The sequence below is a fragment of the Felis catus genome, chromosome E3 (genome assembly GCF_018350175.1).
Source record: "Felis catus isolate Fca126 chromosome E3, F.catus_Fca126_mat1.0, whole genome shotgun sequence".
NCBI lineage: Eukaryota > Metazoa > Chordata > Mammalia > Carnivora > Felidae > Felis > Felis catus.
In genome coordinates this window covers 16983320-17007976 of record NC_058383.1, presented here as the reverse complement: position 1 = coordinate 17007976, position 24657 = coordinate 16983320, and the positions used below count along the sequence as shown (strand labels likewise).

The 24657-nt window shown below is 46.4% G+C and overlaps 2 protein-coding genes across 6 annotated transcripts; one reads left to right on the top strand and one right to left on the bottom strand.

Moving 5' to 3' along the window:
- On the top strand, window positions 1–21617 carry ITGAD (integrin subunit alpha D). 5 transcript variants are annotated; one of them, XM_023246699.2, is made up of 30 exons: window positions 1–156; window positions 1909–2014; window positions 4641–4744; window positions 4877–4947; window positions 5073–5187; window positions 6737–6867; window positions 7533–7678; window positions 8237–8390; window positions 8487–8637; window positions 8834–8907; window positions 10210–10339; window positions 10454–10596; window positions 10748–10888; window positions 10982–11191; window positions 11893–12023; window positions 12142–12299; window positions 13186–13340; window positions 13599–13730; window positions 14551–14624; window positions 14855–14996; window positions 16495–16608; window positions 16722–16801; window positions 16903–16986; window positions 19287–19365; window positions 19529–19636; window positions 19745–19822; window positions 20026–20139; window positions 20292–20393; window positions 20652–20762; window positions 21225–21617. In XM_023246699.2, exons 1-30 carry the CDS (start codon window positions 123–125, stop codon window positions 21336–21338), a joined length of 3486 nt encoding a protein of 1161 aa, XP_023102467.1. In that variant the 5' UTR covers window positions 1–122; the 3' UTR covers window positions 21339–21617. The 5 variants fall into 5 exon arrangements, with proteins under 5 accessions (XP_023102467.1, XP_044903793.1, XP_044903792.1 ...); XM_045047858.1 differs by lacking the exon at window positions 10982–11191; XM_045047857.1 differs by lacking the exon at window positions 16903–16986.
- Window positions 21618–22528: 911 nt separating this feature from the next.
- COX6A2 (cytochrome c oxidase subunit 6A2) lies at window positions 22529–23267 on the bottom strand. The gene is made up of 3 exons (XM_011290548.3): window positions 23109–23267; window positions 22781–22917; window positions 22529–22663 (listed from the first exon to the last, which is right to left on the bottom strand). The coding sequence occupies exons 1-3, from the start codon at window positions 23179–23181 to the stop codon at window positions 22583–22585; spliced, it is 291 nt and encodes a 96-aa protein (XP_011288850.1). The 5' UTR covers window positions 23182–23267; the 3' UTR covers window positions 22529–22582.
- Between the last annotated feature and the right edge of the window lie 1390 nt (window positions 23268–24657).

Here is a 24657-nt window from a genome sequence, read left to right as displayed (position 1 = left end):
ACTGTGCCCCTCCTTCTGTTACTTGAAGGCCTGAGTCATTATTTTAATTCTCCCCGAGGACACTGAGCATCCTTCAGTGCTCTATTGCTCAGCTCTTCACTTCTCCTTCGATACCCTGCTCAATGATGGCTTTTGGAATTATGCTCCTCTTAGGTGGTAAGTAGGGCCTCAGAGCTGGAAGAGGTCTGGGCGGGGGCGTCTCTGTCTGATAGGGCATTCTGGGGCTGGTGGTCAGCTCATATAGCTCTGTGGAGGAGGTGAGGCAAGGGAGTGCCTTAGTGTCTAGATTCTGGTGTGGAAAGAGGAATGGCTTGGAATCAGGGGAGGGTCATAACCTGAGCAAAGATGAGATAAGATGGACTCATAGGCTAAGTTTGGGTGGAGAATAAGCTACTTCTCCACATTCCCCAAGGCTTCTCCCCACCTTCTGTCAGGCCCCTGGTGTGTGTGTGTGTGTGTGTGTGTGTGTGTGTGGTGGTATGGTTGACAGGAGTCAGCCTCAGAGCCCCAGGGGGGAAAGCCATAGAAGTCACTAGGGAGGGGAAACTTTGGATATCTCATCCTTGGTCCTTGGTTTTGATTTCAGGTAGGTTGTTCCACGACTGCCAAGAGAATAGTCCAGAAATTGAACCTGTAACAAGATCACATTTCTGTGTCATTTGAAATCATTTGTGTGTCAGTCAAAAATCAGATTCCACACAAAAATCCAGACTTTCAGCTTCTCTTGAGAAATGGGAAGGTCTGGAGCTCTGAATTCTAGACCCTGGTAATGCTTACCTCCTTTAAAAGGGCCACATGCTCTAAGTGCCCATAATTCCCTGGTACTCACACCACCCACTTCACTCACTGATGTCACCCTCTTGGCCTCTGAGACATTTCAGTCTGAGACTTTTGGCATCATCCTACTTGTCTGGTCATAGGTTCTTTTTTCAGACTCAGAAATAGAATCATCCTTTGAGGAGATTTGGGATGTGAAGCTCCCTTGCATGTGGCCATGGTAGGATTATGGCACCTTCAACATCTGGCCTTTTCCCAGAACCCCAAGATTCAGTTGTTTGGACCTTGCCTGTCACATCCTGGCCTAAGGCTTTATATTCTTAGAGCTTCCCTACTTTGGGGTTGGAGTTGACTCCTCAATCCAGAGACAGCTGGGAATTCTAGTAGAAATGGAGAAGAAACCTGCTGTCTAGGAGTGAGAGTTGTGGGAAAAGCCCTTGAAATGTAGGGGGCCTTCCACTGAGGTTTTTGAGCTTAGTCACCAGAGAGGAGAATGTGAAGGATCAGGAGAGTGGGTTGGAATCCTGGCTATACCAGGGACTTCCTGTGCAGTTCTGGGTCAGCCAACAAATAGTAATTAGTCACCTGTTAAGGGCCAGGCACTGCCTCAGGCACCAACACAAGATGGTTGCAGTCCTTGTTGTCTTAGAGCCTAGCACCAAGGAAGGGGGGCATGGGAAACACATAAGAATAAATAATTAATCAAAAAATTCTAAGTCTGTTTCCCCATCTGGACCTTAGGGTGGACCATGATGTAATTATTAGTGGTGTCCCTTTCATTCTCAGAAGGTCTCAGTTTAGGAAATGAATTGTATTATCATAAGGGACATTCTTGAGCTAACATACCATGAGGTGACAGGCTCAATTTCAGGTTGTACATGTCCTTTGAAATATCCTTGAGGGGGCATTTCTCTGGATTGTTGCCCTTTGTATTGTGGTTTGATTATTGTTGAGGAAGGGAGAGACAGGAGCCACACAGATGGCAAATCAGGAAACAAAAAGAACACCCTTCTCCTGGGAAGATGAGCTGGACTGGGGTGGGCATCAAGATCCCAAAAGTCAGGTATCCAGAGGAGATGAGGCTTCTCTGACTGTTCCTCCCACCCTCACTTCCCTCTCCATATTCCTCAGTCATTGCTTCTTATTATGGGTTCAACTTGGATGTGGAGGAGCCCATGGTCTTTCAAGAGGATGGAGTTAGCTTTGGACAGAGTGTGGCCCAGTTTGGCAGATCGAGGTAAGCCCTGCCCACTCTCCCCACCCTCACCCCTTCAGCCTTCAGGCAAATGGATGAACATGGGTTAGGAGGTATCTGGAGGAAGGGCAGCATGGGCAAAGTCTGACACCACTGACACCACTACTGCCAACTATTCACGGTCCCAGGAAGGGCCACAAACTCTGGACAAGACACTCCTTCAGGAGGGAGATCTTGAATCTCCTCCAGACAGGTCTCGCTTTGTGGCATGTGACCAGTGTAAGTGACCAGTACAGTTACCCTTGCACTTGTAATAATGTTTTGCAGTCTTCTTCTTGAAATTATTAAGAATTGATCTTAGCATTTGTGTGTGGTATTTAAGATTGATGGGGAAGTGGAGATGTGCTGGAGGCTTGGAGCTTTGGCTCACATGCAGTCTAGCCTTCTGTGGAGTGGTTCTTAGCTTCCTGCTTCCTGCTTCCCCACACCTATCCAGTGACCCCTCCTGCCCTCAGCCCCTGGTATGAGTTAGGCAAGGTCAAGGTTGGCTGTGCACAGTTTGCCCAGTCTGTGGGGTTTGCACTGGCCCTGGGAAAATCCCTGTGCCTTGGGGAATTCAACACTAAATAGCAAACAGGTAAAGACAGGACAGGTAAAGAGGAGGATCATGGGGAGGAAAAAAAGGGAAAAAACCTTTTTTTCTCCCAGAACAAAAGGCCCACATTTTTATTTCACACTGGGACTGTCAATGATGTACCTCACCCTGCTTCCAGAAACTCACATTCTCAGGTCCCAGCAGCAGGGACCCAAGTTGTTAAAGTCCCAATGTGATGCAAGTATAACGGAAATCTGGAGGCATAAGAAGGAAGAGATCAAACCCAGGAGGGAATTCTAGGAAGGCTTCACAGAGGAGGTCAAGTTGGCAATGAGCCTGAGAATACAAGAAGATTTAATTGGCCAAGAAGTAGCATATTGAGGTCACTGAGTTCTAAAAGCACATCCATCCCCCTTCCTCACCCAGCTGGCAGGCTGGGGCATGGAAGAAAATGCCAGATGTCAGAGTTATGGGTTTTTTTTTTTTGGTTTGTTTGTTTATTTTGAAATATACAGGGCAAAAACTGAAGTGCCCAATCTTGGAAGGTCCAACTCAATAAATTTTTCATATGTGTATACCCAGGTAGCTGCCGCCTGGATCCAGGTACAGAACATCCTCAGGTCCACTCCCCTGGATTCCCTTAGGCCTTTTCTGATCACTCAAAATCCAACAAATTCAAAGATAGCCACTGTCCCACTTCCATCACCATCAGTTACACACACACACACACACACACACACACACACACACGCACACACACATCTATAAACTATTGATTGACTGCTGTTCACCAGTATTTACAAAAAAGTAAATATATAGACTGGATGACATGCTGATTGCTACAAAGCTATTGTTTTTCCTGTTGTCTGTTGAAACACAACCCAAACGCTGAAAAGACCAAGCCTATGAATCAGGAACAGATAGGGTAAAGAAAAACATGTAGATGAAAAGTTTGCTCATCCATTTATGCCAGCAGGTCCCAAACTGCTACATCTCTAACCATCTATTTAGGTTTTCATCAGCAAGTGTTAGACCCACAAGGATCTCAGCTTTCCATAAAGGAATAGCTTTCTAGAAGGAAGATTTAAATGTTAACCTAATGTGGTTTGCCTGGCTAATTAGTTAAAAACACACAAATATTTGTCTAGTTTTCTCATCTGAGTGGAGAGATTGTTGGCAGAGATAACATTTTTTAAAAATTAAAAAATTCTCTCCTCAAAAAGGTTTTATAAATAAATTTTTGCACTTATATGACTGTAGATATTGATATGGAGTCTGATGCTTTTGCTTTAAGTTGTCCAACTCAAATTGCTTATGTTATATTTAAATTATCCAATTAATTACAGAATAATCTTTTTGTTTTGATACCTTATGGCTTAAAATTTTTCCATGTAGGGGTGCCTGGCTGACTCAGTCAGCTAAGCATCCGAGTTTGGCTAAGGAGATGATCTCACAGTTTGTGGCTTAGAGCCACACATTCAGCTTTGTGCTGACAGCATGGAACATGCTTGGGATTCTGTCTCCCCTCCCCTCTGCCCCTCCCCAGCTCATTCATGCTCTCTCTCTTTCAAAAATAAATAAACTTTAATTTTTTTCCAGGGTACCTGTTGGATTGAGCACTGGGTGTTGTATGGAAACCAATTTGACAATAAGTTATATTTAATATAAAAAAGTTCTTTTTTTTCCATGTAACTTGAGGTGATCTATTTCTTGGGTGGCTCAGAATGATGGTACCCCAGAAACAAAATGCACTTACTCATGGCTGGAAAATGTTTTTCTTTTGAATATATTTATTTTTGGTTAATGTTAAAAAACAGCACTCAAACCATTTGTATATATAAATACAAATTTATTTATGTATCCTCACACATACACAAACAAAAAGTCCAGCATAGTCCTTCAGCACATGTGGGTTAAACTGAAGCTCTCCTTTTTGAATAGCCTCATGAGTGGCAAATGCCAAGAGCTTCCCTCTCAAACTCTCACTTCCTTGTTACATGGGGATACTTCCTCACCTGAAGCGCCCTGTGTCCTTACCCCTCATACAACTATATGTCATGCTTGTGCCTCCAGACTCGTGGTGGGAGCCCCCCTGGAGGTGGTGGCGGTCAACCGGACAGGACGGTTGTATGACTGTGCAGCTGCCACTGGCCTATGTCAACCTATATCATTGCACAGTGAGTGACTCCACCTGGGAATTGGGGCCCTCAATCCTCCTGTACAAGAATGTCTCTCCTTGGCCTCTAGTCCTGATTCTCCCCCCAAATGAGGGTGTGCCCATGAGTATGATCATGTGTATCTGCCCTCAGCGCCACCAGAGGCCGTGAACATGTCCCTGGGCCTGTCCCTGGCAGCCTCCACCAATCGCTCCTGGCTGCTGGTGAGTTTCTCTGGGTCATAGAAGGGTCACAAGGGCAGGATCAGGGGCCAGAGGAGGCTTGGGCTGGGGGAGAAGAATATGGAGAATTCTGGGGCCCCTTTGCTCACACAGGTCTCTGCCTCTAGGCCTGCGGCCCAACCATGCACAGAGCCTGTGGGGAGAATATGTATGCAGAAGGCTTTTGCTTCCTGTTGGGCTCCCACCTGCAGACCATTCGGACAGTGCCTGCTGCCCTGCCAAGTAGGTCCCTTTAGAGACAGCATTTCTGTTTTATACACATACTGGCACAGAGGAGTGGGCAGAGCCTGAGACTATGGTCTTGGCTTCCTGTGCTCATGGCCTCTTCCCAGAGGCCTCAGTGAGCCCAAGAAGGTCTGGGAACATGGTCTGGCCTCGTAAGAAGGGCAGCTTACAACAGGTTCTCTAAGCTGGCCGAGGGGAAAAGGAGGCATGAGGACCTCACAGTTGCCAACAGGTGCAGAGATGCTTCTTGGGCTTTCAAAGGAAAGGCCTTGGATTGTCGAAAATGTGGTGAGGATGATAGATCCAGCGATCCAAGTACGAGGCCATTCCTGATAACTCACTGATGAATTTCTAAGGGGAGCAAACGTTAGGGCCATGGAAAATGTGATGCACAATTTTGTTGCTGATGTCTTCCACAGAGAGTGGTGCCAGGGACACTGAACAGAATCTCTCTGGGAGTCATTCTTTTTTTTTTTTTTTAATTTTTTTTCAACGTTTTTATTTATTTTTGGGACAGAGAGAGACAGAGCATGAATGGGGGAGGGGCAGAGAGAGAGGGAGACACAGAATCGGGAACAGGCTCCAGGCTCCGAGCCTTCAGTCCAGAGCCTGACGCGGGGCTCGAACTCACGGACCGCGAGATCGTGACTTGGCTGAAGTCGGACGCTTAACCGACTGCGCCACCCAGGCGCCCCTCTCTGGGAGTCATTCTGAACAAGTCTGTCTTCTGTGTCCTTGGGAAAGTGACCTAATTCCCTGGTTTTCATTTCCTCATTGGTTAACTGGGTATTAATAATTGAGGTGGTTATGAGGATTAAAAGATTTAATATAAATATAAAGTGCTTAGACTTCTGCTTGGTACATAATATGTAATTACCATTATGACTGAAATTCTAGCTAGGACCATGTGTTTGGACTAGGAGGAAGATACAGATAAACTGTCTTCTCTGTGGTATCAGAAGAGATACTGGGCTCCAAGTAAGAGCCAGGGGCACTTAAAGTGCTGACTGAGAGCAATGCTTTGGACCAGAGAAGTCATGATGCCAGGGAAAAATAAAATAGCAGCATAAACAACTCTCAACCAAACTGTGAGAGCAGAATCTACAGAGGGGACAGAGAGAGTGGAGGAAGGGTGTTCAGGACTTTGGGGGGTGCCATGACCTGCCTTGGATGTCTGTGCAGCCAGGGTAGGGGATGTGGCATTTCAGCACTAGGAAGTAGATTCTTAATCTCTATCGTCTATTTAACCCATCCCTCCACCTACATCTCTTCTGAAAAGGATCAGTTTGTTGTCTATAGTTGAGAGTCTGTTTCCCTGTTTCTCTCTTTCTCTCTGTATCTCTCTTTCTTTGTGTTTTTGTTTTCTTTCTTAATATTTGGGCAATGGATTTGGGCCTTTTCTGTGGAGGGTGTTGGAAAATTGGTAGTAATTGGTTCATAGACCAAGAATGACCCGGTAAGTCTGTTGAGCAGGAAGGGTTGCTGGGCCCTGGGAGACAGCTGGGCCCCACACTAGCGTCTCTGATTCCTTCCTCCTTCTCTACAGAGTGTCCAAGTCAAGAGATGGACATTGTCTTCCTGATTGATGGCTCTGGAAGTATTGACCAAAGGGACTTTAAGCAGATGAAGAACTTTGTCATAGCTGTGATGGGACAGTTTGAAGGCACCAACACACTGGTGAAGATTGAGTCCCCAAGACCTGGGGAGTGCTGGGCGGGTGGTGGTGGCTGCCTTTGGGAAAGGCCAACCTAGGGGGAGACGTGGCATTGTTGGGGGTGGGCTCAGTGGACCTGTGCCATGATAAGGCTAAGGTCTCAGTGCAGGGCTGATTTGTGCCCTTACCTGAGGAAATTCCCCTGTGGCATTTAATATGTCTTTATATGGCCCAGGAAATATAAGTTTTTTTTACTGTTAAAAAGCATTTAAAGGATTGCAAAAATAGCTCTGCTATGAAATTAGACTGAAGATACCTTGGCCAAATACTTAATGATTTCTTTGTTGTGTTTTCCATGCAACTCATGATTTCTCTTATTTTATTTCTCACTAATTAGTGTACATGTGTGTATGAATTCTTGAGAAGTGAGGAAATATAGCCTACAAGTGGATTTTATACGTTATGAAAGTTTTTAAAAATCCTATTTTAACAAATATTGCAGTATTGCCAAAGTATGAAAGAAACATTATTTGTTTTTGATTTCTAGTTTTCTTTTTGGGCCAATTTCCCCCTGAGTTTTAGCCTCAAAAACCATGGAAATTGTTTATAAATCCAAAGTTAATCCAAAATTAAAGTTTATTAAAAAAATAACTCTTGAGCACCAGGGCATTTTTCTTGGCCTTTGCAGTTCTCACTGATGCAGTACTCCAATGATTTGGAGATCCACTTCACCTTCACCAAATTCCAGAGTAGCTCAAGTCCTCAGAGCCTGGTGGATCCAATTCTCCAATTGAATGGCCTGACGTTTACAGCCACAGGCATCCTGAAAGTGGTGTAAGTTCCCCCTTCTACCTCATGTGGACATATTGCCACACCACTTCCTCATGCTGGTCTGAACAGCCCTTCTCCAAGACTATGGGAAGCTCTGGGGAAAGGGTCTATAAAGGGAAGTAAGGAGGCTGTAGGGGGAATGTTCCTCCTTGGATCTGTTCCCAGATATAGGATGGGACTCTTCTGCAGTGTTTCTTCTTTGCCTGACCTTGGACTGGCAGGACCCAGATTCCACCTGGAGCAGCCAGATTCCACCTGGAGCAGCCAGATTCCACCTGGAGCAGCTTTGGTTCAGATAATCTGAGTTCTCATTCTGGCTCCCTGCTGGTGACCTGGGAAAACCTGGGAGTTACTGACTTTAAGTCTCAAATAACTGCCAAATGAGGACAACTTACAACTTGGTTGTAAAGATTACATGAGATAATATGCACCTCATGCATGGCATAGTCTGAGGGTACCAGGATTCCCTAGTCTCCCCAGATGACCTTCTAGAGCTGCAAATGATTTCTTTTCAAAATCAGTTTCATCTCAGGAGAGCCAACTCCCTTTCTTCCTTGACAGGAAAGAACTGTTTCATAGTAGGAATGGTGCCCGTGAAAGTGCCAAGAAGATTCTCATTGTCATCACAGATGGGCAGAAATACAAAGACCCCCTGGAATACAGTGATGTCATGCCCCTGGCAGAGAAAGCTGGCATCATTCGCTATGCCATTGGGGTACGTCCTCTTCCTCGTGGCTCTCTCAGACTGAGACTGCATCTCACTCATGCAGAAAGGCTGGTGGGCTCCTCCTCAGCTGCCTCTCTGCCACAGGTGGGAGATGCTTTCCAGGAACCCACTGCCAGGGAGGAGCTGAACACCATTGGCTCAGTGCCCTCTCAGGATCACGTGTTCAAGGTGGACAACTTTGCAGCACTCAGCAGCATCCAGAAGCAGCTGCAGGAGAAGATCTTTGCAGTGGAGGGTAAATACAGGGCGAGCCTGGGTCTTGGAATCCAAAGGTTCCCAACCCGATTGTTCCCTACAGTTCTGAGGGTCCATCCCTATTCACATGTCACCCAAAATTGTGCCCCAGAACCTGAGACCCAGACTCATTCTTCTCCTTCTAAGCCCTTGTGGTCTCATGGTCCCCAGAGCCTAAGTGGCCTGTTTTCCCACAGGAACCCAGTCGAGGACAAGTAGCTCCTTCCAGCATGAGATGTCACAAGAAGGCTTCAGTTCAGTGCTCACCATGGTAGGTGGAGCATATGCTTGATAAACAGGTCTCAGGCACCAATCCTGGGCCAGCCCTGTGCTGGGTCCTGGGACCCAGAAGTAAATAAGAAGGAGATCCTGTCCTCAAGGTCACTGTCCGTTTAGAGAGAGACATATAGGCAGTGTATGTAGGTGCTAGGAGCACGGCAGAGAACAGGATAGCCAAGGTTCCTGCTCTCACACAGAGCACATATACAGTGGGAGGAGACAATAAACACAAACAAAAGATCTTCAGATTATGCTCAGTGTTAGAAGAGAGCAAGAGAGATGATCAGAGGAGGCCTGAGGAATAACAACCGAGGGTGAATGATGAGAAAGGGATAGGTGTGGGAAAATCTGGGGAGAGATTGCTCCAGGGAGAGGAAAAGGCAAGTGCAAAGGTCCTGAAGCATGAACAAGGTTACTGCACTAGAGAGATAAAAGGGACAGCATAGCTGGAGCAGGGTGAGTGAGGGGCAGCAGGGAAGGAGTGGGTGGGGAGATGGGAAAGGCCAGATCATGCAGACCAAAGAAATGACAAAATAGCATGACTTATGTGAAAGTAGATGTGTGTTAAAAATATCCAGAGGGATTTTCTTCAAAAGAGTTTTGGGGGTGAGTTGGAGGGACATAGAAATGAATCGAGGTTGGTAATGAATTGATCATTGAACCTGGGTACTTATGAGTTCATTGTGCATTTCTTTCTACTTTTGTATATGTTCTAAATTATCTATAGTCAAAAGTTTAGAAAGGCAATAAGCAAGGTATGCAGAGTAGGAAACACCTATCACTCCCCGAGGGAGCCAAGGAAGACCTCACAGAGAAGGTGGCTTTGAGGATGACTCTTCCCAAGAGAGGAGTTGCGTCTCAGAAAGAGAGGAGAGGTGTCCAGGTCAAACACTTGGTGTGTTCAAAGCATAGAGCAACTCCACAGGTTTGTCTGGGGAGGACCTGAGATACCATCCTCAGGGTCTTGGTGACAGGGAGCCATCTTGGGTTGCCAGCTGGGTGATGGCTATATATTTGGTCTGAGGAAACCTAACACTGAGGAGGGTGGAGCAGAGAAGAACACAGTAGGAGGCAGAAAGGGCAGTGGGTGAGAAGAGCTGGGACTTACTGGAGCAGCGGCACTGGGGATGGACTGAGAGAGACATTAGGAGTCAGGGATTGAAGCTGCTGGACAGGACTGGGGAAGGAAAAGAGAATTCCAAATAATGAGTGGAGTTGGTAGCAGGCATTGCTTTGGAATAGGCTGCCTTGTTTTGACTCAAAACTGCTTAGCCCTGGAATCCTTTCCTCCCAGGATGGACCAGTTCTGGGGGCTGTGGGGAGCTTCAGCTGGTCTGGAGGTGCCTTCCTATACCCCCAAAATATGAGCCCCACTTTCATCAGTGTGTCTCAAGAGAACGTGGACATGAGGGACTCTTACCTGGGTGAGAAAAAGCTGTGGTTGGGGGCACAGGCGGGAGGAGATGAGCTGCCTGGAAAGGGCAGGAGCTTAAGGGATGGGGAGGAAGATTTTGTGCTGAGGCCTGCCCCCCCCCCAGGTTACTCCACCGAGCTGGCCTTTTGGAAGGGGGTGAAGAGCCTGATCCTGGGGGCTCCCCGCCATCAGCATACTGGGAAGGTTGTCCTCTTCACCCGGGAGTCCGGACAATGGAAGCCAAAGGCTGAAGTTGCAGGGACCCAGGTTGGGTGTAGAGGAATCCAGAGTGGACCATGAGGGTGGCAGGGTGTCCAAGGATGGAGAGGGAGGAGATGAAGGGGTTTGGGGGACCACGGGGTAAGGTTCTGGTGGCAGGGGGCAGGCAGGCAGGGTGACTTCACGCTCTGCCCTCCAGATTGGCTCCTACTTTGGGGCCTCCCTCTGTACTGTGGATGTGGATAGAGATGGTAGCTCTGACCTTGTCCTCATTGGGGCTCCACACTACTACAAGCCGGCGTGGGGGGGCCAGGTGTCCGTGTGCCACTTGCCCCAGGGGGTGAGTGTCTGATGAGACCTGGGCTGGGTGGGGCCTGGGAGTGGGGTGGAGGGGTTGTCTGGGTTGGGGCATGACACTGGTTTTGTTCTGCAGAAGGCTAGGTGGCAGTGTGAGGTCATTCTCTGTGGGGAGCAGGGCCACCCCTGGGGCCGCTTTGGGGCAGCCTTGACAGTTCTGGGGGATGCGAATGGGGACAAACTGACAGACGTCGCCATCGGTGCCCCAGGAGAGCAAGAAAACCGGGGTGCTGTCTACCTATTTCATGGAACCTCAGAACTGGGCATCAGGCCCTCCCACAGCCAGGTGAGGCCCCTCTCTGAAGCCTCTTCCAGTTCCACCTCCTTTCCCATGTCTTAGATGTGCCTGATGGCCCTGTGCCTCTTGTCATGGACCTTAGTAGTAGCTATTCTCCTTTTAGGGGTTTATTGCCATGAATTTCACCAGGCCCAGCTAAGTGCAAATTATCTCTCTTTTGTCCTTTGGCTCCAAACAGACTCCAATCTGTTGTGGGCAGTTTAGTGGGTAAGAGATTGCAGGCCCTGGTCAAATGCCTGGCCAGTCATGTCAGCTGTGTTGCCTTAGGCAGTGACTGATTTAACCTCTGTGAGCCTCAGTTCCCCTCTATGAAACATTAAATGATAAACTCCATAGCCTTCTTGTAAAGATGACTCAATGGAGTACTAAGTACTCTGTTCATCAAATATTTATGAAGGAAGATACACGTGATGAGTAAATTAACCTATTATATTTCTATTGTTATGCTTTAATTTTGTCATTAGCCTGTACCCTCACATGAATTGGACCAAAGGAGCTTGCCTCTCTCTGTCTGAGTTCCCTGGGGTCTCACTACACTTGCTTTCCATTCCTACCCCTTCATTTCTCCTTTTCAATTTTTCCATTCAGTTCTACTTTCATTCACTGTATTCTCCTTTCCAAATCTTTATTCTCAAACCTTTCAAATGACCCTCCCTTGACTTCCACTTCTCCTTTCCCTCTTTGGCCAGCGGATTGCAAGCTCCCAGCTCTCTCCCACACTCCAGTATTTCGGACAGTCGCTGAGTGGGGGTCAGGACCTCACCCAGGATGGACTAGTGGACCTGGCTGTGGGGGCCCGGGGACAGGTGCTGCTGCTCAGGTGATAACTCCCCACATCCCACCCTTTCCCTCTGTGTGTCCAGTTCAAAAGCTGCCCCCTCCCTTGTTCTCCTCCCCAAGGTCAGAGTCAGGTCCTCAGCCCCTCTTTGCACCCTCAGGAGTCAGCCAGTGCTGAATGTGGGGGTGACTATGAGATTCATGCCCTCGGAGGTGGCAAAGGCTGTGTACCAGTGCTGGGAAGAGGTGCCCACCACTCTGGAAGCTGGAAATGCCACAGTCTGTCTCACTATCCACAAAATTTCACTGGACCAGTTAGGTGAGTTTCTTCCTAGTGAATCTAGCCCCTTACCCCATAAAGGTTCCCACCCTATCGTCAGGAGAGAATGGGTCCAGGAATCCAAATACCACCTCCACATCCACCCAGCTGCCAGTGTTGGAAACCTGGGTCCCTTTTCTCCCCCTCTCCCCACACCCAGGCCATAGGTTCTATCTCCAGGATACATCTGCCCATTTCTCCCCACTGGCCCCAGCCACCTCCTACCTTTCCTACCTATACTTTGAGCTGTTCCCATGTCTGTTTTTTGCAGCTCCCACCCTATCTCCATAGAGAAACTATAGGGATTGTTCCTAAAATGCAAATCTAGTTTCCTTACTTTCCTGCTTAACACCCTTCAACCACTTTCTTCTTGCATTTAGAGAGACCAAAATCCATCCCTACAATGTCCTTGCTGGCTTTGCTCCTCTCTGCCCTTCCAAACTCACCTCATCCCACTCTCCCTTTTTGTAAATGTGCCATCCTCTCTCTCCCTTCTGGTCTTAGCCGCCGTTCTCATGGTCTGGGATTTTCTCTTCCCCATTCTTCACCAACCCCTGCTCATCCTCCAGGTCAGAGATCAGACAAGGCCCACCCAGGGAGGCACCTCTGACGTCCAGCAAGCCCTCCTTGGTACAACTGAGGATCCCACTGTTGAGTTGATCATGGTGTGACATTAAGTCCTACATGCTCATCTCTTTTCCTAGACTGTGAGCTTGGGGCTATATTTCTCTATCTCCTTCTCTACCTATATCCCCAGCACCTGTTACATCTCATGACCCATAGAAAGTGCGCAGCAAATATTTATTGCACGAATAAAAAAAAAAAAAACATAGAACTTCAGAGGTTCTCTTTGACTTTTCGTCTTCTGTTTCCCATTCTGCTCCAGGTGATGTCCAAAGCTCTGTCAGGTATGATCTGGCATTAGACCCAAGCCGCCTGATTTCTCGTGCCATTTTTGATGAGACCAAGAACAGGACTTTGTCTCGAAGAAAAACCCTGGGGCTGGGGGATTACTGTGAAACCATTAAGCTGCTTTTACCAGTAAGGACTTTGGGTTCTGGGAAAGGTGGGGGGAGAAGGAGCCCAAGGATAATCTCTGGCATCTCTGCTGCCTGTCGGGTGAGGTGGAAAGGGTGGGGAGAGTGGGACCTGAGAGAGGAAAGTTGAGGCCAGAGTACCTGGCTGAACAGCTTGCACAGAATTCTGACTGGACAGCACGAAATGGATGCAGTTGAGAAGGGCCAGTGGTGGAAAGTAAGGAGAAGGATAGTGGGGCTTTGAAAGCCTATTCTCCCTCAGGACTGTGTGGAGGACGTGTTGAGTCCCATCATCCTACACTTCAACTTCTCCCTGGCTGGGGAGCCCATCCCCTCATCTCAGAACCTTCGCCCTGTGCTGGCTGTGGGCTCACAGGACCTCTTCACTGCTTCTGTGAGTCTTCTGACGAAATCCCAGGGATGTACTGATTTTCACTGTATCTCTGTGTGCTTCAAAACCTATTTTGGTTCCCAACCACATCAAGTCCAAATTGCCTCCACCCAGTTACCAAGGCCCCGCCTAGCTAAGACCCTTACAACGTGTCCCAGCTGGTGCCCACTTTATCTCAATATAAACTCTCTGGTTCTCATTTTTCAAATCCTTCCCAACTTTTCTCATTCCTACTTCTGTTCCTTTTTCCATGTGGTATCTCCTACTTGGAAAACATTTCCTTCTCTCCACCCCAAAGATCTTCTCTAGTCCCCAAAGCTCCAGTGTTATCTTCCACTCTTTTGGAAACCACATTCAGCATCTATCACTTCTCTGGCTTCCTATTACTTCATGGTGATACCAACGTTACATGACTGGAATCATAGCAATCTGCATCTACTTTTGTGGGTCCTTTAGAATTGTGGGTTCCATCAGTACAAGAACCATGTCTAATTCACCTGTAGTTTCCAGTTTTTCTAACTCCCTACCCACCCCTATTGTTACTTAACAGTGTTGAATAATTGTTCCAATGTGAGTTGGATTTAACTCCTCAACTAAATTCTGTGCCCCTTGAAGCCAAAGTTCTTATCATTCTTTTATATTCTAACTGCCCCTTCCCTACTGCCCCACTTCTTGTCAGTGTCTAGGACACTGTTGGGTGCAGAGTGGGTGTTCAGTAATACTCAATAATGAGTATTACTCATTATTAGGAGGAGTTCTCCTAATGAGGGGAGTGAAGAAAGGTTGAGACATGGATGGGAAGAGATATTCTGTTTTGCTGCAGCTCCCCTTTGAGAAGAACTGTGGACAAGATCACCTCTGTGAAGGAGACCTGAGTGTCAGTCTCATCTCCTCAGGGTGAGCTCTATCTGCTTTCATTTCTAGACACTTAAGCTTTTGGGTCTCCCATCCTCATAGGATGAGATGTACTTTTGTTTCCCTTTGGCTCTCCTTCTAACAAAGAAATTTTGATCGGAGTGTTCTCAGCCAATAGTTCATGAGTTCCCACAGTCCCACCCCTACCCCCTATCCAATTCCAACTCATTTCCAATGGAGCCTCTTTTTCAGTTTTGTCCTTCCTCCTCCAGCCTGCAGACCCTGGTGGTAGGGAGCTCCTTGGAGCTTAATGTGACAGTGACTCTGTGGAATGAAGGTGAGGATTCCTATAGAACTGTGATCAACTTCTACTATCCAGCAGGGCTGTCCTATCGACGAGTGTTAGGAACCCAGGTAAATAGCTCCCTTGGGCTCCAGTTGCTGGGATCTCTTCCCTGCTCTGGGTTATAGTAGTTTTCTTTTAATTCTTCTCTGGTGAAATATAAACACACACACACACACACACACACACACACACACACACACAGAGTTCCAGAGTCAGAGAGGGATGGAGGGAGGGAGGAAGGGAGATAGAGTGAGAAGTGCATAAAGCTTATGTATAATGAATAATATTAATGAAATGTCTATGTAATTAGCATCAGGTCAAGAAATAATACACTGCTGGCACCCCCAGATGTCCTCCCTGTGCCTTTCCTTATAACCTCACTCTCTCCCCGAAGGTAATCACTAAAGTATATTAGGAACTGATGATCACAGTAAGAATAGTGATTGCCGTTTCTTAGATAAAACCAGTGAGTTTTTGCCAATATTTGAAATTTATATGAATGGAAACATGTTATATGTTCTCTTGTATATTTATTCATTTCTTCAACATATGTTTGTGAAATTCATCCATGTTGTTCCTTGTGGCTGTAAAACACTTTTATTGCTATTTGGAATCCCTTTGTATGACTGTACCACAACTTATTTACCCATTTCACAATTGATGGTCATTTGAGTTGTTCTCTGATGTTGGCCATGACTATTCTTGAGCATGTATCTTGGTACACATATGCATAATATCTGGAAGATGTATGTCAGTTATGGAATTTCTGAATCATTGAGTATGCATATTTTCAATTATAATAAGTAAAGTCAAACCATTTCCACCTATTTGCACTTCCATCACCTGTGGCTTTCCATCCACTCCAACACTTGGCATTGTCAGACTTTAAAATCTTTGTCTACCTGTTGATACCTCCTTGAAGTTTTAATTTACATTTATTTAATGAAGTTGAGCAAATTGTAATCATTTCCTGGTCATTTTGATTTCTTCTTTTAGGAAGTGCTTGTCCAAGTCTTTTCCTTATTCTTCTACTGAGTTGTCCATAGTTTTCTAGTTGTGAAGAGCTCTTTAATATTCTTGTTACTAATACTTTTCCAGTCATATGTATTAAGTATATTTTACAGTCCTGTTCCCAGTCTTTTCAGTCTCTGTGTAGTGTCTCTTGATGAGCCAAATGTCTTAATTTGATTGTGGTTGAATTTTATCAAATATTTTCCTTTGTCTTTTTTTTTTTTTTTAATGTGTGGATCTTGTCTGAAATGCTTCCCTACTCCAAGGTTATGAAGATAATCCCCTGTATTATCTTTTAAAAGCTTTATAATTGTGCCTTTTCACATTAAGAATTTTTATCTAGCTGGACTATTTTAAAGTATGGAGTGAGGTAGGGATCCAATGTGTTTTGCTCTTTTGTTTGTTTTATTTTGTTTTGAATAGGCCGATTTTCCTAAGACCATTTTTTGAAAAGTCTGTCCTTTTCCCTACTGTTCTGCAATGCCCCACTGTTATATATCTAGCCCACATATGCACATGGGTAACATATTTGAATTTCTTTTCCTCCTCTGGAAGCAACCACACCAGCGCCCACTGCGACTGGAATGTGAGGCAGCGCCCACAGGGAATGAGAGCCTGAGGAGCAGCAACTGTAGCATCAACCATCCCATCTTCCACGAGGGCACTAAGGTGAATGCTTCCCCCCAAATCCTCATCACTCTGCTCCTTTGTCCTTACCCGTTTTCTTCCCTCACTCCCCCATGACTTTCCTTATCCCCATTCTTTCATTCTTTTCCTCTCAGGGCACCTTCCTAATCACATTTGATGTCTCCTACAAGGCCACCCTAGGAGACAAGTTGTTTCTGAGGGCCAATGTAAGCAGGTGAGTCCAGGTGTATCCCTCACTCTTCCATCTCATGCCCCAGTCAGAGATTTCTCTCTTGGATTCCTTCCCAACTGGGCTCCCCCCACCTCTCTCTCCAGTGAGAATAATAAGCCTACATCCAGCAAGACCACCTCCCAGCTGGAGCTCCCTGTGAAATATGCTGTCTACATGGTGATCAGCAGGTATTTAATACCTGCCCTCCCTTGACCTCTGACCTTCCTCTAAGCCTAGTACCTCCCATGGTTGCCCAGCCTACTCTTGAAAGGATGGGTATCTAAACTATCCCCTCTGATTCCTCACATGGAAATACTTGTGACCAGCCGTACATTTATCTATAATACCATCTACCATACAGTTCTTGCTTCTTCTCTGATGAATTGGCCTACTATTTGGATGCACATTTGCCACCATTGTGCACTCCTCTCTCTTTCTCTAAGATGGAAGCTTCCTTTAACATGAAGCCAATTCTGGTTTTGGTGCTAGATATGAATGTGCAGAGGTGAAACTAACTAGGTTAAGATTGAGGCTTTTTTAGCACTCTGAAGTGGGGAATATGGTTTGTCACCACACAGAGGAAATAAAAGGTCAGGTTTTCACAAAACCAGAAGGAGAGAAGAGGTGTGAGAAACTGCTGGGAAAGTCTCTAAGAGGCCAAGGCTGCAGCAGGCCACAGGAGAGGCAAGTGCAGGGCTGTTGCTCTCAGTTTTCAAGGTGGGTGGAGGAGCAGGGGCAGGTCAGGCTGGAAGCAGAGCAAAGAGCCCTGAATACCTCACCAAACTCCAGAGGTTTAGTGAGTTGGTCAGAAGCTTATAATATTGCCATGGGACAGAGTTTGCTACTGTTGTTGTTGCTGCTGCTGCTGCTGCTGCTGCAGCTGACACATGAAATTTTAGGGGAACTGGGTTGGGGGTGCTGATCAAACAGTGTGTCATTGCCCTTCCAAACTCCGTGTCCTAATTTCCCCTTCTAACCATGGGAGAACAGTGAAACTTATAATTTAAGAGCTTCCAGTTATATATACTTATGATATGACAGGCATTTTAAATGTACTTGACACGTATCTACATTCCTTTAATCCTTCGAATAACTCTTATGACATACTTATTGTTAACCACCCTTTTTTAGCAACAAAGAAATCAAGAGGTTAAATAACTTGCCCCTGTCAGTCAGCTGGGAAGTGATAGCACCACGAATCACTCAGATGGTCTGGCTCCAGAGCTTGTGCTCATGCCCATATACTATTGTGCCTCTCCAAGGATTGGGGAAACTGAGTGATTTACTCAAATTTGAAAAGAGAGTTAGAACTGAAGTTTTAAGGTGAAAAAACTGAAGCACAGAGAGAAACATTTGGGATCAGGAGCATAGAGGAGGGCAAACACACTGAGGGAAAAAATAAATTCTAACATTTATGTCATTGCTGCAAACTGCCTCACAACTCTATTACAGGCACTATTATTAGCATCCTCATTCTAAAGAGGAAGAAACTACAGGGCTCCAGAGAGGTTTAGTAGCTTGCCTTAAATTAGTTGGGTAGGAAGTGGTAGACTGAAATGTGAACCCAGATGGCTTGGCTCCAAAACCTGTGTTCTTAATCATCAAACTGACAGTCACATCTGTGGGAAAACTGGGGGGGGGGGGGGCGTAGAGTTTCTGTATGGCTGGCCTGGCTTCTGTACACTATCTGCTGGTGAAATGTGCAGGTCCCGTTGCTTGTTTGCTTGATTCCACTGAGACCTTAGATGATAACCCTGGAAAGACAGGGATTATGGCTTGTTAACTGTTGTATCTCCAGAGTCAAGCACACAGCCAGTCACAGGGTAAATGTTTACTGAAGAAGGCCATGGATGCATGGATAGATGGATGGAAACCCACCTGCAGCCTGGGACATTTATGTCCGCTCCAGGGTCTTGTGTTCATGCACCATCCTTTTTCACATTTACTTAGCTGCCTCAGGATAGCCACACTTATTTTATTCTTTCCATCTGGAGGGGCTTGCACTGCATTTTTTCCTGAGTGATCCAACCAAGATTCCCTTGAGTCCCCTTAGGCTTTTTTGTTCTGGCAGTGGCCTCTGCAAGCATTACCTAAGGCCAACCACATACCTACTAGAGGAGAAAGCCATGTGAATGCCTTCTTCTCGTGGGAAAGTGTTTAAATGTTATAATAAGTAATGTTTAAGTTGGGCCTTTAAGTGACATTTTCCAGAAGGGGAGTGGTAATTACATTCCAAGCAAAAGAAAGAACTTGAACAAAGTTATGGGAACTTGAAAGAGCCAGGGTATCAGAGGGCAACCTAGCAGTTCTGGGTGACTGGGGCAAAAGTCATGGGAGAAGGGCTGAAGCTGAGTCTGCAGAGGCATGTGGGGACTGTAATTATATTTCTGGGCATTCTTCTGGGCCCACAGAGCCTTTGGAAGACGACTGGGGCAAAAGTGAGGATGGCTCCGTAGCTGTTTCTCACCAACAAGCCCTCTCTCTCCAGGCAGGAAGAATCTACCAAGTACTTCAACTTTTCAACTTCTGGTGAGAAGGGCAAGAAAGAAGCTGAGCATCGTTATCGTGTGAGAAGCCAGGGAGCGTCCATATCTTCCCTCCCATGGTGCTGCTAATGTTTGGAGCTTGTGGAAAAGAGACAGGCAGTGTACCTGAGGGCTAGATCCAGGAAAGGAGTAGGATTGGGGATGCTCTAGGACCACAATAACGTTGTGTCTCAATTTTCTGCAGGTGAATAACCTGAGTCAGCGAGATCTGGCCATCAGCATTCATTTCTGGGTTCCTATCCTGCTGAATGGTGTGGCTGTGTGGGATGTGGCTGTTGTGGCCCCTTCACAGGTGCCTGCTTGCCTTTCCTAATGCTCCGGAGTCTGACCCCACAGTGCCCCACACTGTCTTACCAGTGAAATGTCGGTCATTTTGTGGCTATTTTCTCTCTCTCACTAGAGTCTCCCCTGTGTGTCAGAGAGGGAACCTCCCCAGCATCCTGAATTCCTGACCCAGATTCCAGGGAGTCTTGTACTGGTGAGAAAGACCCTGGATTCCCATTGCAGGACCAGCTGCATATTGGGGTATATAGGGAAATGCACTTGCTGGGTTGCAGATGTATACATATGTCCTATAATTGTTCATCTGTTCTCGACCCCAAGCCTGACAGAGTTTATTTTCTGCTGTCGTTCTTGCCTAAATTAAGACCCTCCTCAACTTCATTCCTCTCCTGTCCCTAGAACTGCTCCATTGCTGATTGCCTGAGGTTCCGCTGTGACCTGCCCTCCTTTGGCATCCAGGAGGAAGTTGAATTCATCCTGAAGGGCAACCTCAGCTTTGACTGGGTCAGCCAGGTGTGTAGGCCCAACAGGAGAGCCCCCCCCCTTCCCCCCAGGATTCAGGTGCCACCAGATGACGTCTGTGTCCATCCTCCAGCCAGGACATTTCTTGAACTCTGTGCCTTTCCCAGTGCTAGTTCCTCATCTGTGCCCTCTCTGTTTTGTAGACATTGCAGAAGAAGGTATTGGTTGTAAGTGTGGCTGAAATCACGTTCAACAGGTCCATGTATTCCCAGCTTCCAGGACAAGAGGCATTCTTGAGTGCTCAGGTAGTGACTGTGTGGTAGGCAGTGGCCAGGCTGGTAAGAGGGCTCCTAATGCAAAATCTGTGGTGCCTTGTGGGAGACTCACAAGCCTGAGGGAGGAAGGATGAAGGTCTCTCAGCAGGAGGGTTGTCCCTACGCCCATGAGTTTTTCTGTATGTCACCCCTTGGAGTAAAGGAAGGAGGGGAGAGAGCTAAAGGTTGGGAAACTTGGAAAGAGTCTGGGACAGCAAAAAGTCTGATGCTTTCTAATTCCCAAATTAGATGGAGATCATGCTAGATAAGCATGAGGTGTATGATCCCATTCCCCTCATTGTGGGCAGCTCTTTGGGAGGACTGCTCCTGCTGGCTCTCATCACAGCCATCCTCTACAAGGTGAGTGTTTTAATCCCACTCTCAACACCAGCAGCATACAACCCAAGCCCTCTCAGAGACAGGATGGTATAGTGGAAAGAACTCAGACAATGGAGTCAGGCCAGCCTGTGTGTGCATTTTGGCTCTGCCTTGCTCACTCTTTAATTTGCTCTACTTCTCTGAAGTTGTTTTCTCATTTTTGAAATGATAATCATGCCTATATCTACAAAGTAGCTGAAGTGAGACAGAAACGAGGACAGGGTATGTGTGTAGGCCTGCTTATGAATCTATGCTGTTTTACTATAGCTTATATGCATAACCATTGTGCTTGGCACACAGTAGATAATACACAATAGCTGTTGTTCACATAAGTGTTCTGGCACAGAAATGCAAGCCAACTTCTCTTCTCTTTCAGCCTCTTCCTACTCCCAACTTTCTTCCTTGCCCTCTTACCCAGCTTTTCTGATTTACTTCCCCTCACAGCTTGGCTTCTTCAAACGTCAGTACAAAGAAATGCTGGATAACAAACCTGAAGACACTGCCACATTCAGTGGGGAAGATGTCCACTGTGAGGCCTCAAATTTGCCTTTGTCCTAACAATTCACTTTTCTGTTTGTATCTACCCCTATTGGCTGGGCTTGACTTTGCCTACAAATCTATTTCCACGGGAATAACTTCTGTATAGATATGGACTGGACTGAGCAACTTACCAGGTGCTAAGCCACTTTCTCAAGGTATTTGAAAGGTTTTTATATTTTAACATATTTGTCAGAGTTCTTCAGTGATGACTCACTTTTTACAAAAGCAAGCATTATGCCAGCATAAATTTTCATATGTAAGAATTGCCATATTAAATAAAGATGTTCATAAAACATTCTTCTTTAATCAAAGAGCTTTAATTTAGGGACCTGAGTACTATTCTAGGAAGAGTTGAGGGACCCTGCTTGTGGGCCTAGAAAACATTCACTCACTTTGTCAGGTGATTGAGGCCTGAGATAATCTTTTTTTAATGGCACTATATATGTAGCATCAGGGGAGTAGCCAAAGGAAGAACTCAATGTGTCTGTTTCTCACGGGTTTCAGCACAGGCTTCAGGCTCTTTGGTAATGTGAAGTGAGCAGACTGTCCTAAGAGGTGAGTGAAATGCCCTGAACTTGTTTGAACCGATCTCTCCCTTGAATGAGATCCCCAGAGGCTAGGAGAGCCAGGCTTCCAGAAAGAAGCATATGATTTCCCAAACTAATACAGAAGACTCATTAAGGGTGGTCATAGAGAATAGCTAAAATATTCCAAATCCAAAACTAGGTCATGAAGACTCACAGATAGGGCTGTAGTTCCTCTGTTTGAAACCAGGGTTGTTTCCAAAAACCAGAATTCACAAAAGCTGTGAATAAATGTCAAGAGACAAGTGGTACTTCAGAGTCTGCAGCCCTGAGTTTCCAGGGACCTCTGAGGAGGGCCCTTATTTAAGTCATTTAATATCTGAGAATCTCATTTCCTCGTCTGGAGAAGGGGAACCAAAATTATATCTTGTTCCCAGAGTTACTGTGAGGTTAGTGTTATGTGAAAGACCTTTACAGGCTATAGCCCTAATTATCAATAGGTGAGAGAAAGGGAGGATGGAGATCTCCTACCTAGTCATCAAGGATGTTCCCTGGAGCACCTCCCAAATCATGGCCTTGGGAAGAGCATGTAGACCACAGACTGCATTGTGCGCATGCACTCAGTGGAACTCCTTGGAGACCCCTCCAGCCCCTATCCTGGTCCCCAGAGAGCCTGCGGACACACAGTTTTCACACCTTTATTGGGGCTGGGGGCATCCACTGGGGCCTCAGGGCCATTCACTGTTCATAGCCGGTGGGCAGAGGGTTGACACGGGGGTTGTGGAAAAGAGTATGGTTGCCGTCTCCCCAGGAGTAGGGCTGTGAATAGAAGGAGAGCAGATTGTCAACGAGGTCCCGGCCAGGGGGTCCCCCAGCACCCCTTGCCCGTCTGAACCATGCTCCCGCTCTGGGGGCCAAGGCTTCAGGCCAGCATACCTTGGTGCGGATACGGAGGTGGTGGTATGGGATGAACTTGGGGCGTTCACGATGGCCCGCGTGGAGCCAGGAGTTAAGGGTGCAGAGGGCCACACTCGGGAGCGCCAGCACGAAGGTCAGGAGGCGCCAAGTGCTGGCTATAGCAGGGTGGGGGGAAGGCAGAGATGAGAGAGAGGTGGGGAAGGGAGGGCCTCTGAAGGTTAGAGTTAAAGGGTGGGTGGGGGGGGGAGGCGGAGTGGGGGGCGGTCCTCAGAACCGCGGAAGGCCAGACAGGTGGGAGAGGGGTACAGGTATGTAAGTCACAGGGTCAGGCAGCAGCCCCACTCACCTCCTGCCCCTCCATGGTCTCCCTTTGCTGTGCTTGCCAAGCCCCGACTCAGGGACCTCAGAGGCAGAGCCATTGTGGTGAGAGAAGCTGGAAACAGTGAACTGCCCTTTCACTCTCCTTCACCACGGCCTAGATTCCACTCCCTTCTTTTTGGGCCAATCACCTGTTGAGTCTGTAACATGGGTGGCTATTTTTAGGGGGTTTCTATATTTAAAATGAGGCCTTTACTGGTCTGAGGTCCTTCTCTCTAGACATCTGCTATTTGGTGCTTCTTATTTTGATAAGGGGACATTTAAAAACAATATGCCGTTCTTTTTACAGTTGCAGGGAACTATTTCCTTCAATATTCTATTCCCAGTGGGTGTCACACAGCAGGTTTTTAGTATTGTAGATTGAATAAAGTGACCTTTTGAATCTCAGTTTTTTAATCTGTAAAATGTATAAGAATTTATACCTTAAATGAAGTTTATGAAGTTTAATCAAAGTAACATAGGAATATGCCAGCATAGAGTCTAGCACATAACAGTAGCTCAGTATATGCATTAGTCACAATATTTTACAAAGAATAGAACTCACTCTAACTGGTTTTTAAAAAATAAGCAATTGAGAATCTTAGGTAGCTCACAGTACCTCTGGTATGGCCAGAAAGGCCAACAATCTGTGCAGCCAAAAATAAACCATTCTGTGGGACAGCTGCAGTGAGACACCACCATAATTTGCACTGCTATACTCCAGATGCCAAAAACTTCACCCATGCTTCCCTGGAAAAACAGATTCTTCCACCCTCACACCCTCTGGAAAGTGGATTTTTCATGAATTTTGCATCCTTGGGTTGGTGTCTTCTCAATCAGAGAAATCATGTGGACCCCAGTTGACAATAGGTCATTGCCTGTACCCTAGCTTCAAGAAAGGCTTGGAAACTGAGTTTGCATTCTGCCTTAAGGAGACAGGAATTATATCTTGAAGAAAATCCCCAAATACAGGAAGAGTATTCAAAAGATACTGGGTGCAGTGCCCGGGTGGCTCAGTCGGTTAAGCGTCCGACTTCAGCTTAGGTCATGATCTTGCAGTTTGTGAGTTTGAGCCCTCACTGGGTTCTGTGCTGACAGCTCAGAGCCTGGAACCTGCTTCAGATTCTGTGTTTCACGCTCTCTGCCCCTCCCCCACTTGTGCTCTGTCTCTCTGTGTCTCTCAAAAATAAATAAAAACATTTAAAAAATTAAGAAAAAGGTAGCCACAGACTTGACAAGTATCTACTGCAAAGTATGTTATTTCAAGCTGAAAAATCTGATTACATGGAGGAAAAAGAAAGCCTGGGTAGACCTGTGTAAGCCCTGTATCAAAGCAGGTCATTAGAAATATACAAGACAGCGGAGGTGATTTTTGCCTGGCTCACTGTTCTGTCCTCAGCACTAGCACAGAACCTGGCATGAAGTAGTTGTTCTAAAAATATGTATTTATTGAATGCTCGAATGATGTTACATTGGTTAACCCTATATAAATGCCTTTGCCAAAGTACAATCCTACAGGATATCTCCAGCTTGGATCA